Source organism: Plenodomus lingam, assembly GCF_022343315.1.
Source record: "Plenodomus lingam strain CAN1 chromosome Unknown contig_23, whole genome shotgun sequence".
Lineage (NCBI taxonomy): Eukaryota > Fungi > Ascomycota > Dothideomycetes > Pleosporales > Leptosphaeriaceae > Plenodomus > Plenodomus lingam.
The window spans coordinates 1,334,553-1,346,416 of NW_027093940.1; the positions used below are offsets into that span (position 1 = coordinate 1,334,553).

Sequence of the window (11,864 nt, forward strand, 5' to 3'; positions counted from 1 at the left end):
ATGCCAACCTGATCCGACGCCGTGCATAACTATGCTTTTTGATAAAAGTACAAGAATAGACAACAGATACAAAACGCGGAGGGTATTCTGTTAGATATCTGTAATCATCGCCTGGTCGTCTTGCTTCTGCCCCTCGGACACAATGTTGAGGAGGCGCGCATAGGGGACCGTGATACGCTGCAGATCTCTGTGTTTACCTAGTGGTGATATTAGTGTCTAGTATGGTGAGAAGAGTTGAGGAGGTTGACTTACCAAGTATCAATACAGCCTCCTTCAACAGCTCCTCCCTCTTCCACCCGCAAATCACCTCGGGCTCCTTCATCTCGTCGTCGTCATCATCTCCTTCGTCTTCCGTGATTAGGTTGCCCATCAGACTTCTCAACAGCTCCTCAATCTTGCCCTTCAGACCTTCCGCACCGAGACGCTTAACGTACATGGTAAGATAGATCTTGAACTCTTCTCTTGCCCCAAGCGCACGGGCAGCTGCAACACGATTTTCGAGATGAGCAACACTAGCGCAACTTTCGAATGTTTCGAAGCCTTCGGCGGAGATGAGAATCTTGATGAGTCGCTGCAGGTGAAATGATCGACCTTGTAGAAGAGACTGGTTTGTGGTGTTGCGTTCCAGCGAGGGTATGATGCCCGCTGAAATGTTTTCCATGGAGACGTGATCGTGCTTCTCCTTCGGTGCTGTATTACTGTCTTTTGATGATCGAATGTTACCGACAGAGGAGTCGGTGCTATTCCAATACTGACTTGTGACTCCCCACCATGGTTCTGAGAGTCGTTGCCAAACGTACATTTCTGGGTTGTACGTAAAGCCATCACCATTTGACATGGCCACGACTAGGCGTCCAGTAGAGTTCAGACGTGCAAACACGATACCGGGGGATCTTGTTAGATGTGGGCCTTGGGCATGTGCTGCTATGTCGAGGATAGGTGCCAACGTTACTGGCGGATGGGGTGACGACATGTTCTTCAGGTTCCAGATGTAACACATGCCTACAGAGGTTATGCACAACAACCACCAGCCACGGCAGTCCATAATGACGGGCTGCGATTCTAGAACCATGGCGTTTAGTGTTCTTCGACCTGCTGGTGACCAAGCGTATATGGAGCCGTCTTCGCAAGCTGCGGCAAAGAAATTGGTGTTGCCTGTGACTAGTAGAACAGCCTTTGGTAAGAAGTCCTGCCATAAAACCTGGCCCTTACTCGTACAAGTAAGTCTTGTAGGATCATGATCTTGTAGCCGACCTGTCCTAGAAGGGCCACTAGCATTTCGAGCTTCTAGTATTACCGTGTCTGGCACTTCTGCTTTGCCTGTATTGGCATCAACGCTGTTCTGCGTTGGTTCACTGCCATCTGCCGTGCGCACAATCACGCTCCTAACCTTGGGCACTGCCAATCGTACTTGGCTCACGCTAAGAGATGGGTTGACGATGGCGGGCCGAAGTACTTTCGGAGGTTCTTGTAGCTCGTTACTTTTTGGTGCAGCAGCAGCCGGTGGAAGGAGACCGTTCTCGCCATTCAGCACTATAGCTGCGCCACCAGGTCGTACGGAAGCGGCAAGTCTTCGTTCAATCTGTCGCTCCTCGTCTCCCTCGATTTCAGCAAACTTCCTCTTGTTGCCTACCAGCATGGATGCAAGACCGCCCTTAGGGAATCCATCATACGGTTTTGACAGATCGAGGATGTTGTGTGGATTGTCACTCCGCCCGCCTGAAGTCGTCGTTGCGGAAATGAGTTGTGTTTGTGGTAACGAAGATTCGCCAATTCCCGAGGAAGATGACATTAGCATGGGTGCTATGCGCTTCTTGCCCTCTTTCGTCACAGTCACCCGTTGCTTGAGCTTCTCCACTCGTTGGTCAGCAGGTGGCTGCGCAGGCGCAGGCGCTGCTGTTTGCGCAGGAGTGCTCGATCCATTCGTCTGTGGCACAGATGATGCAGCGCCATTAGTTCCATTGGCAAGAGCTGGAGGCTGAACTGCACCTCCATCGCCCATCAAAGCACCCATTCTGCCCTGGACACCTTTGAGCTCTCCGCTCTTGCTGCTTTCTTCTAGCAGTAGAGCGTCGGTGCCTTCGATAATACCAACCCTCCTCCCAGCGCCGAATTTCGATAGCGTCTTCTCATTCTCGGAAAGTGGCGCAGGATATCCCAACTCCCCTGGTTCGAAGACGATGGTCAAGATACTTCCATCCAAACTGGTCACGAATAATGTCTCGCCATTTGGCGCCCACGCTAAATCGGAGATGGACTTTGTGGCCAGCTCTTGCGATATTATGAAAGGCCTTGGTAGGCTGGTGATCCACACACTCAGACATTTGTCTTGTCCAGCGCAAGCAATGATGGTAACTGAAGGCTGGTTGACGCTTCCATCATTTCGCAATGTGGGCGGCTGACTGTAGAAGAGTCTTGGAGAGAAGGCTGCAACTTCTACTGGACCCTCGTGGCCAACGAGACTGATGTCTCCATCCCAGGTTCCACGCACAACAATAGCAACAGAACTGACTGGTCCATTGGTCGAGTTAGCAGCAGCAATGTGCGCACCGTCTGGTGACCAAGAGCAACGGCGAAAGTATGTGGTGAGTGGAGACGTCTGAAAAGGTGCGGTGATGGTGTGCTCGAGGACGAAGTTGTTGACCTGATCTTGCTGCGTCGCATTTGGCGGAGGAGAATTGAATCGGAATACCTTGACGGTTCGGTCGTCACTTGCGGTCGCGAAGTACTTGTTCGCCGGATCGAACGTGATGCCCTTGACGTGGCTTTGGTGGTTGGACAGCGTCTTCAGTTTCTCGAAGGAATGGCCTGACCACACTACCACCTTGGAGTCTAGGCCCACTGAGACGAGGATGGAAGAGTCGTAAGACCAGCCGAGATCCTGCACATCGTTGTCATGTCCTATAAGGCGGCGGATGACGCGCCAATTCTCGACGGGTGGGGCTTCGTTAGTTCCTATACATATAATCAGCCACCGTTCTCCCGTTTCCCCTCCCCCCCCCCTTATGAGAGGGCCACGCTGTGACGTACCAAATGCTGCGTGTGTCGGCGGTGCATTCTTGTCTAGCGCATAGACACATACTATCTTGTCATCTGCGCCCGATGCCAGGTATTTGCCATTGTAGGAGAAGCGCACGGCGTGGATTGTACCCGAGTGGTGACTGACAGCAGCAAGCTGCTTCGGTTTCGTGTATTCGGGGTTATTCGAGTTCAAAATGGCCTCAGTAGACCATATGCGCACATAGCCATCTAAGTAATGTCAGTTGGTGCCGATCAGCAAGACAGCGAAGGCTATGCGCATCGTCTTCACGCTGCTGTGCCAAGTTATGGTAACGAACCTCCGGCGGCTGTAACGAGTCGCGACCCGTCAGGCGAGACGTCACAGCTATAGACTTCGAAGTCTTTTAGCTCACCTGTAGAGAGAAAAATAATAATGATTAGCTAGTCGTTTTGGGTGAGGGGGACGCGGGGCGCAATGTCTCCATGTGCAGTGTCGCAATCGGTGTACTCACCCGGGTGTGTCAACCACTGCGGCTTGATCACATGCATGGTCGCGTATAGTCGATGGGTAAATAGAGCATGCTATGACGCGACCATGAGTGTTTGGCTGATATATGAGTTGTGGGCAGGTTGAGGGCGTTGGGGGCGATGGTTGTCGTGTTCGGCGTCGGGACTTGCACGTTTCTGTTATTCGCGATGATTGTTCTGGCACTTAGGTGACGCGAACTCGCGGGCGCGGTCGACGCTCCTTGGCGGACGTTTGAGGCAGGGGTTTAAGGTTTAGCTGCATGGCCGATCATAAAGTGGGTTTCGCCGTGCCCGAAACACGGTACATAATGGCCATGGCAAGTATCAAGTATTCCTCGCATTGATTCGGAAGATGGACTCCAAAATTGGCCTAATGTTTTTTTATTGATTTATATATCATATACTGCTGCCTTCAGCCTTCACCGAACATGCTCGTCCTTCGTTCTTTATGCTGCCAGGATCTGGTCATCGCCTTTCCATCTCTGTCCTGAAGCTTCGATTGCATCATATAACCCATCAATAAAGAGGTTGTGTTTGCATCAGAGTAATAAACCCTCGCTTCAGATTGCATCGTATCTGGTTGCATAAGTTTGTGTGCTGTAACAGAGCTGGCTTTTCGCCTTTGGAGAGCTGAGTATTGCTGCGTGTCTCTTTTACTTTGCAATCTTCTTCCTCTTTTTAAAGACAATAGCTGGTGCAGCTGGTGTAGTCGGCGCGGCTACATCTTCCTGCTTCACGGTTGTAGTAGCCTCTCGTGCTTGTGCTTCTTCTTCTTCAGCCGTAGGAATGCCGTGTAATGTCTTTGTAGTGGAATAATCCTCGTCCTCCGCCTTGACGCCGAGCCCTTCCGAATCCTCCCGCTTGACTTCTTGCTTTTGATCGATCGGGACCTCCTTCTTCCTCAGCAATGACTCAATGTCATCGTCCACCTCTTTACTCCCTGGAAATGCCTTAAATTTGTGGCCCCAACCCTTCTTCCTGGTGATGATCTCTCCCGCTGCTTCTCGCTCTTCCTCTTCCTCATCTATCTTTCTCTTTCTGACACCCTTGTTCAGAGAAGTCGCCTTGAACTCTCCATCCTCGGTCACTTCGCCTATAACTTCTTCGGACACCTTCTTCCACTCTCCTGCGATCGCCAGATCCCCTCTCACCGCCTCTGGGACCGCTATTCCCATAGCTGCTAATTGATCCCATTGTCGCTTCCGATCTTCGACAGTCGCCTTCTTCTCAGGCCGCTTTTCGAATGTGGCAGCCCCACCCGTGCCCCCTGCTACCGAGGGAGAGCTGGTGGAGGGCACAAGGCCATTGAGTCGCGCGACTTCAGCCTGTGCTCGCGCTTTGTTACGCTGCTCGACTTCTTGCTCACGGTGGAGGCTCTTGAGACTGCGCTGAATGTTGCCCTGGTGGCGGCCGGTTGCTTCGTGTTGCGCCCGCTCGAACTTGGTGTCTTTAACGTAGACAAGGCAGAACTTGCACCAGTATTTTGGCTGGAGAAATATCAGCTGCATAGTCTCTCTCGGAGTCCTAGTTCACTTACTGTTGACTTCCAGTATTCTGCCATGATGAGTGTAGAGAATCGTGGGATGCGACTGATGTTGGAAAGTTCGCTGACGTTACCTAGCACCCGCACAGACCAGGCTCGGGAGTCCGCAGTTGTGCTCCAGAGTCTATCCTAGGAAATGATCTATCAAGAAGACAGTTTGTATTAAACTTCCCAATGCCCTACGTCTACCAGCGTATAAGGCCCACAAACAATCATATGTCGCTGCGACAGAAGGATTTGATGATAGTCTTATCAGAACACCCAGTGTATGCCAAAAGCACTGTGACATAACCATAGCCTTGATATACATGTCTCACAGTACACCACGAGCATACCCAGTATGAGAGTTTGAGACGTTTGTTATAATCTTTTTGCGATATTGTGCTAAAAGGAGTGGCGCACCTGTACATGTGTGTACAACAGCATAGTCACGTGTCAATGAACAGGGGTCACATGCAGCGGCTTGCCAGGAGGAAAGGTTCCGGAATCCCTCAATATGATTGGTCCGCCTACGCGTTTCGCCGCGTCGCAGATTAAGCGCTCGCGCCACAGGTACGATGGGACTAGGATCGACTATTGGCCATTTTTTGAGATCTGCCCCCTGGCACTGACATCGCATTCCTCGCCAACATGCCCTTGGAAATCAATTAGTAGATGCCTTTGAGGGGTGGAGACCTTGCCGATGATGACATAGGAAGAGGCTGTGCTATTTGGGTTTGAAATGCCGAGTTCATATTCAACTTTGTTTCCACCTCTTTAACGTTACTTTGTTTCCACCTCTTTAACGTTACATTGTTTTCACCACCAGTCGCATGCGACGGGTTTCCAACACCATACTGGTAGACCACTTTCCTTGAAGGCTCATACACGGGAGTAAATAAGACAAGATGGTGTTCAATTGCACAGATGTGCCCAAGGCAACGCCCACGGATGCTGGAGTCGCAGGCGCAGGCGTTAGTCACCCTTTCTTCCTCACTTCCAATCCTCCAGGTTCACTGATCATAAACCCCCAACCAACAGACGCTACTCTCCTTCATAATCACAAACCTCCTGTCCATTCTCCTCTCCGCTATTATCATTCTCCTCGGTCTGCGAAAATCAACCTCTGCACCCCTATGTCGCAAGCTCCTGCAATCCTTTTCAGACCAACAGATCCTCACCGGTATTGGCATCCAATCCGTCGGCCTAGCCAAGATGAAAACAATGGTCCCCTACCACTTCTTCATCATCTGGCTTCTCTCCCTCCTCTCCACGGCCACCAACCTCGCCACCCTCCTCGCCCTAGTCAATGACTTTAGACGCGACTGGGTCCTGCGCTGGATCCGCCAACTGCTCATGCTCGTCAACATGTTCCTCGGCATCCTCAGTGGGATTTTCATCCTACAGACCGTGCTCCGAAACATGGAACCCAGACTCCCCATTGCATGTGTCTGGCACGTCGAAAGCAGAGGCAGTGCCGACAACGCCGCCCTCAGCATCGCAGGTACTATTTCCGTCCTCGCCGGCCAAGTCGTCACCTTCATCCTCGCCACATGGTACCTGCACAATAGATCCAACCCGCAATGGCTCAAAACCGTGCAAATCGCCGGTCTCCTGGCCTGTCTCGCAATGGGCCTCGGCGCCACCGTCCGCGTCGTCCTCGAGAGCCAGGCGTTTGGGCACCCGCCCGCGTCGGTGAATCTGCAGGGCCCGAGCGAGGGGAGCTGGAGTTTTGGCCAGTTGTTGCCGCTGTTGCTGTTGGCGCTGCCGGTGATTAGTATGGTGGAGATTATGCGGGGGGAGACGGTGGTGCCGAGGAGTAGGGTGGATGAGGATGCCGTGCCGTTGGTGGGCAAGGGCGCCGATGTCGAGTTTCAACCGAATCCTCTGCTGGGGAGTGCGACGAGTTTGTTCAGGAAATAGTAGTTGTATGGCTAGGCCATGATTTGAGATATCTGCAAGCATCTCTTATGTCGGAGAAATGATGAGTGAATAATGTCCATGTGAAGATTTGTTTTCGGCACGGATCTGTTCATAAATCGACTTGATTGTGTTACAAGACATCATGTCATAGTTATCTATCATATTCCCAAAACTAGATTTCACTGATATTTTCGTGCCCTACACGAGTGCTTGGCCCGCACCACAAACGACACGAAGAATGCGAACAACTCCAACAGTCCGCTCTGGTAACAACCAGACATCCACAAAGCATTACCATAAATCCAAGCCACACCTCGCCTCATACAATTACTATCATGGTATCTTTGCAAAATAGAACAACAAGTCTGAAAATCCAACGCTAAGATGCATCAAAACGTCAAACGCCCACGTTCCCGCATGGCCAACTTTTCTCTAGCAAATAAACAAAAAGCAAAGACGCCCCTTCTACTCGTCTGCAGAAGCTGGCTTGGTAGTAGGCGCATAAGCACTCTTCTCCCTGATCTTCGCACCCCTGAGATAAAACCACACGGGAACGGGGACGAGGAGCGCAGCAACGCAACCGAGCAGCGTGGCGGCCCACTGTATGCCCATGCCCTCGAACATTTGCCTTGCGAACAAGGGGAAAGCGGCGCCGCAGAGACTGCGGAGGAATGTGTTTGCTGCGATAGCTGAGGCGGCGAACTAGATTTATGAAGTAAGTAAATGGCTGAAGGAGGGTGGGGAGAGAGCGAGAGCGAGAGGGAGAGGGGGTTCTCAAGAACTTACCATGAGATAGGCATCGACGAGGTAGTTTAGGGCCTGAAGGAAGATACTGAGCAGACCGAAGCCGATTAAGATTCCAGAGAGTGTAGGCACAATCCAGTGAATATCTTGGCGATAGCCTGTCCATCCGAACCAAAAGATGCCGACGGAGAAGCATATGCCTCCCAGAATGACCTCTGGCAATCTCCATTCGGGAATGGGGACATTTTTGTTGGCGGCAAGTTTCTTCTGGTAGCCCGGTTGACGGATGAAGATCAGTGTACCGGCTAGGAGTTGTCCGGTGATCATTCCGAAAAATGGTAGACTACCAACACCAAGATTCATGCCATGTACGCCCTGAAAGACGAGCGGGTACGCAGTTAGGAAGAGGTACAAGAGGCCGTAGATGAAAGCCATGTACACACTAAGCAGCAATACGATGCGCTCAGTGAACAGCATTCTCAGCGGCCGCGAGAAATTCTTCTGCACCAGCTCTTTGAAGTCGATTTCGATCTCGTCTTGTTTGGCGTGGATACCCCAGTTTTTAGTGCGGCGGCGGAGCTCGGCTGCCTTCAAGACAAGGATCTCTGGTGGGTAGGACTCAGAGAGGAAAATAATGTTGATTATAAAGGCGGCGAATCCCATGATGCAGACGAGGTATTCGATCCAGCGCCATCCGAGGTCTGACATGACGATGAAGCCTCCAACAAAGGGTGCGAATATGGGACCGGTAAAGACGGTCATGGAGAAGACGGTGATGGCCATTCCGCGCGTGCGATTGTCAAACATGTCACTGAATACTGCGGCGACACACTATGCAACGTCAGTACACCATCGAGTGGAGCGGAAAAGGTCGTTGTCTATGGTACTTACGGTCAGTGGACAAGCGCCAAAGAAACCAGAGAAAAATCTACAAATCAACACAGTCTGAACGTCCTTGCCCGTAGCGACTGCAAGATTGAAGACTGCGAAACCGAAAGAGGCGATGACAAGAGGCAGGCGTCGGCCTTTGAGTTCGGAGAAAGGTGCCCATAGGATAGGCCCAGTTGCGAAACCCAGAACGTACAACGATGTACCCAGCGTCGCCACAACCGAGCCAACATTGAATTTCTGCATAATGGCACCAGTCGCAGCGCTGAAGATGGAACTGCCAAACGCAGCTGTGAGGGTAGTGAACCCCAGCATAGTAGCTGTGGCAAGCTTCTTCTTCATGGGCCAATTCTGCGCATGAAGAGGGTCATCGTGTCCATTGAATTCGACCACATACTCCTCTCGGTCTGGTAGTGGTGGTGGATATGGCTTCCCTGCTCCGAAGGCAGGCAATGGCTTCTTGGACGTTCTGCTCTTGAGACTGGCTCCAACCGTCTGACTGTGTTGTGACCGCTGCGTCTGGATTCGGCTCAGAGCTGTAGCATGACGTTCGAGGTCCAAGACATCGTCGCGCTGTGTGGCCATTCTAGACATGCCACCATCGCGCTCTGCAGCAGATGCGTCGGATGATGAAGACAGTGACGACGCTGCACTAGAGGCCGTATGTGTGCGCTCAATCTCCTCGTGTTGCTCTATTTTCTCGCCCGTGTCCGTGTGTCCTGGAGCAGTGGGGAAGCGTTCAGGGCTGGCATCGCGCTCAGCTCTCTCGATGTAGCGATCGGATGCGTCCATGTTGTTTGTTTTGTACGTGCGAGCCACAATGCGCCAAAGGAGGAAAGGGAGGCGCAGAATGGTAAAAGTCTTGTCCAGGTTTGCACGAAAGGGGCCCAACGTCGTATAAGTATTCTAGAAACCCAATGTCCGCTTAACTCCAGATAAAAGCGGGTGCACTCGCGTTCTCGCTCTTTCGCGCTTCGAGTCGGACGCTAGCTAACTCTGAAGAGGATGTAGAGTAAGGTTTGAAGTCGTTGGTTGAAATATTTCCATCCCGAGTATGGGTTGCAAGTATAGTGTCACAAGACTGGGGGCATTTCGAGACTTTGCACAGCCAGATCTTGGACTGTTTCCTTCATGGCCCTCTGCCATTTTGTGTAAAAGTTCGTTGCACAGCCAAGATCTTAATCATAGATGGCAAGGTTTATGACGTCGCATGCACCGCATGGGGCGATTTTTAACGACAAGCTTTTTCGCGAGCATCTCGACAGACGTAGTTAGCCGCAATTGTCGGTCCCATCTGTGGCTTCGGCCGAGCTTCTGAGCATGAAATCATTTGTGAAGAAGAGTCTGCTAGTACACAGTATGTACAGCCCCAATGAGGAAAGTCGAAGTGTACTCTACTACTAGTTATCTCGGCTAGTTTGAGGATCACGTTACTTGTCTTGTGCTATGAAAATAGCCAGGATGTAGCAGTGGCAAATCACATGATACTCAAACTACCCGAGCGCATGAGATACTACTATAATATAAGAGGGCTCTGGAACTTGGTAAGCTTGACCTGACATCATGGCGTGTTTTAATAACTACCCTTCGTGCGAAATTCAAGTATAGTTATTGCTACCCATACGTTTTCAAAATCGTGGACTGTGTGACAGACCTCGCATCAGCAGTGCTGCCAAGCCCATGGTCGTCAGCGGGGGTATAATTAGTGGATCTGGTCGTGAATACGTTGCGTTGGTCGACGATAGGGTTAAGATTCCAAGGAGCATGCAACTCGTGGTAGATGACTGTCGACCAGGACCAACGGGCAAAGTCAAGGAAAGACAGAAGGACATATTACAGGGACCATGCAAGTGTTGTTCCCAAAATGGGAGTTGGTATCTCTACCATGTCGTAAATTTCGTCTAGCAGCTGCTCATAAAGACGTGATCGTAAACCTTTCCCAACCCGTCCGTCATAACCAGGCATGCCATTCGTAATAAGCTCGTGGTGCCGCTCAGGCCTCCCGCGGCTACTCTACAACTTCTGCATAGCAACAACATCGGTTGACTGAACGTGGTCTTCGTCCTCCTCAATCAGTTGTTGCAAGTCGTCCAGCGAGACCTTTTCGTCTTCGATGACCAAGTTGATCTGCAGCTTCTTGATACCGAAACCAACAGCGACGAGTGTCGAGGCACCCCAGACGAGACCGTCCTTCTCGATGGCGAGAACGTTGGCCTTGAGCTCATCCATGTTTGTCTCGTCATCTATGACAGATTAGTATAGGGTTGCACTAGCGAATTGGTATAAAAACATACCCCATGGCTTGACATCAAGGGTGACGATGGACTTGGCAGCAGGCTTGACCTTGCCGGCCTTCTTCTTGTTGTACTCGGCAAGACGCTCGGCCTTGACCTTCTCCGCTTCCGCATCTTCCTCTTCATCATCGCTGCCGAACAGGTCGATGTCATCCTCATCTTCAGCCTCCTTCTCAGGTGCCTTGGCGGGGTTGAGTGTGAGTTCCGAGGAGTCGGGGCCGTAGGCAGTGTGCTCCTTGGTTGGGTCGCCGGGCAGTGACTCGAACTCACCCTCGAAGGTGAGGATGTGGTTGTACCAGCGCCATGCGTATGGGAACTTCTCTGGTGCAGGAATCTGCTTGATCTGCTGGAAGACCTTTACATCGGCCTGCGATGGGGTGTAGCTATGGCCTGTCAGTCAATGATCTCTGCAAAGTACCCTAGGGTGACTGTGACCGAAACAGAAAGGGGTATGTATATCAGAGCTGCGACAAGCGCTTGGTTTTGTATTCAGATAGCGGGGTCTTAAGCCGCCTCATTAACACGGACCAAAGATTCTCATCATAAAACAATCGGGGAGAAAGGAGGGGTTGATTCGTGCTGGAAAAAAACACAAACACGCAGGGGGCCAAGTAATGGCGGGGTGGGGTAGCAAACATACCCAACAATGTAGCTGCGCGTCTTGACCCAGTTGTTCAGGAGGGTGAGGCCGGCGTCGGAGACAAAATCGGTGAAGCCCATATTTGCAGTTGGGGGTTGCTGTGGATGTAGAAGGGAAGGAGTCTAGTATGGAGAGTGTGAGCGGAGGACAGCTGGGGGTTTTGCTCGAGAGGAAATGAGGGTTGGGAAAAATTGCGCCCAGACGCTAGCACGTGCTTTCGTGCCTGACGGGGGGTGCGGGGGCCACCTCCCCAGCCCCTCTATGCAAATGTTCTCCTCTGAAACCCGGGTTTGCAGTGCATATTGTAAATCCTGTGCAAGTCGCA

General features: G+C 51.6%; 5 protein-coding genes across 5 annotated transcripts; 1 reads left to right on the forward strand and 4 right to left on the reverse strand.

Moving 5' to 3' along the window:
* Positions 1-90: 90 nt before the first annotated feature.
* On the reverse strand, positions 91-3,549 carry HIR1 (HIR complex subunit; the record flags this gene model as incomplete). Its single annotated transcript, XM_003835730.1, has 5 exons — positions 91-197; positions 253-2,955; positions 3,031-3,249; positions 3,339-3,413; positions 3,513-3,549. The coding sequence occupies 5 exons, from the start codon at positions 3,547-3,549 to the stop codon at positions 91-93; spliced, it is 3,141 nt and encodes a 1,046-aa protein (XP_003835778.1).
* A 632-nt stretch (positions 3,550-4,181) lies between these two features.
* Positions 4,182-5,089, reverse strand: IAQ61_006192 (uncharacterized protein; the record flags this gene model as incomplete). Its single annotated transcript, XM_003835729.1, has 2 exons — positions 4,182-5,015; positions 5,066-5,089. The coding sequence occupies 2 exons, from the start codon at positions 5,087-5,089 to the stop codon at positions 4,182-4,184; spliced, it is 858 nt and encodes a 285-aa protein (XP_003835777.1).
* Positions 5,090-5,958: 869 nt separating this feature from the next.
* IAQ61_006193 (uncharacterized protein) lies at positions 5,959-6,973 on the forward strand (the record flags this gene model as incomplete). Its single annotated transcript, XM_003835728.1, has 2 exons — positions 5,959-6,024; positions 6,092-6,973. The coding sequence occupies 2 exons, from the start codon at positions 5,959-5,961 to the stop codon at positions 6,971-6,973; spliced, it is 948 nt and encodes a 315-aa protein (XP_003835776.1).
* A 99-nt stretch (positions 6,974-7,072) lies between these two features.
* IAQ61_006194 (uncharacterized protein) lies at positions 7,073-9,793 on the reverse strand. Its single transcript, XM_003835727.2, has 3 exons — positions 8,609-9,793; positions 7,760-8,548; positions 7,073-7,675 (listed from the first exon to the last, which is right to left on the reverse strand). Exons 1-3 carry the CDS (start codon positions 9,395-9,397, stop codon positions 7,439-7,441), a joined length of 1,815 nt encoding a protein of 604 aa, XP_003835775.1. The 5' UTR covers positions 9,398-9,793; the 3' UTR covers positions 7,073-7,438.
* On the reverse strand, positions 9,794-11,681 carry IAQ61_006195 (uncharacterized protein). The gene is made up of 3 exons (XM_003835726.2): positions 11,540-11,681; positions 10,900-11,282; positions 9,794-10,848 (listed from the first exon to the last, which is right to left on the reverse strand). The coding sequence occupies exons 1-3, from the start codon at positions 11,617-11,619 to the stop codon at positions 10,619-10,621; spliced, it is 693 nt and encodes a 230-aa protein (XP_003835774.1). The 5' UTR covers positions 11,620-11,681; the 3' UTR covers positions 9,794-10,618.
* Between the last annotated feature and the right edge of the window lie 183 nt (positions 11,682-11,864).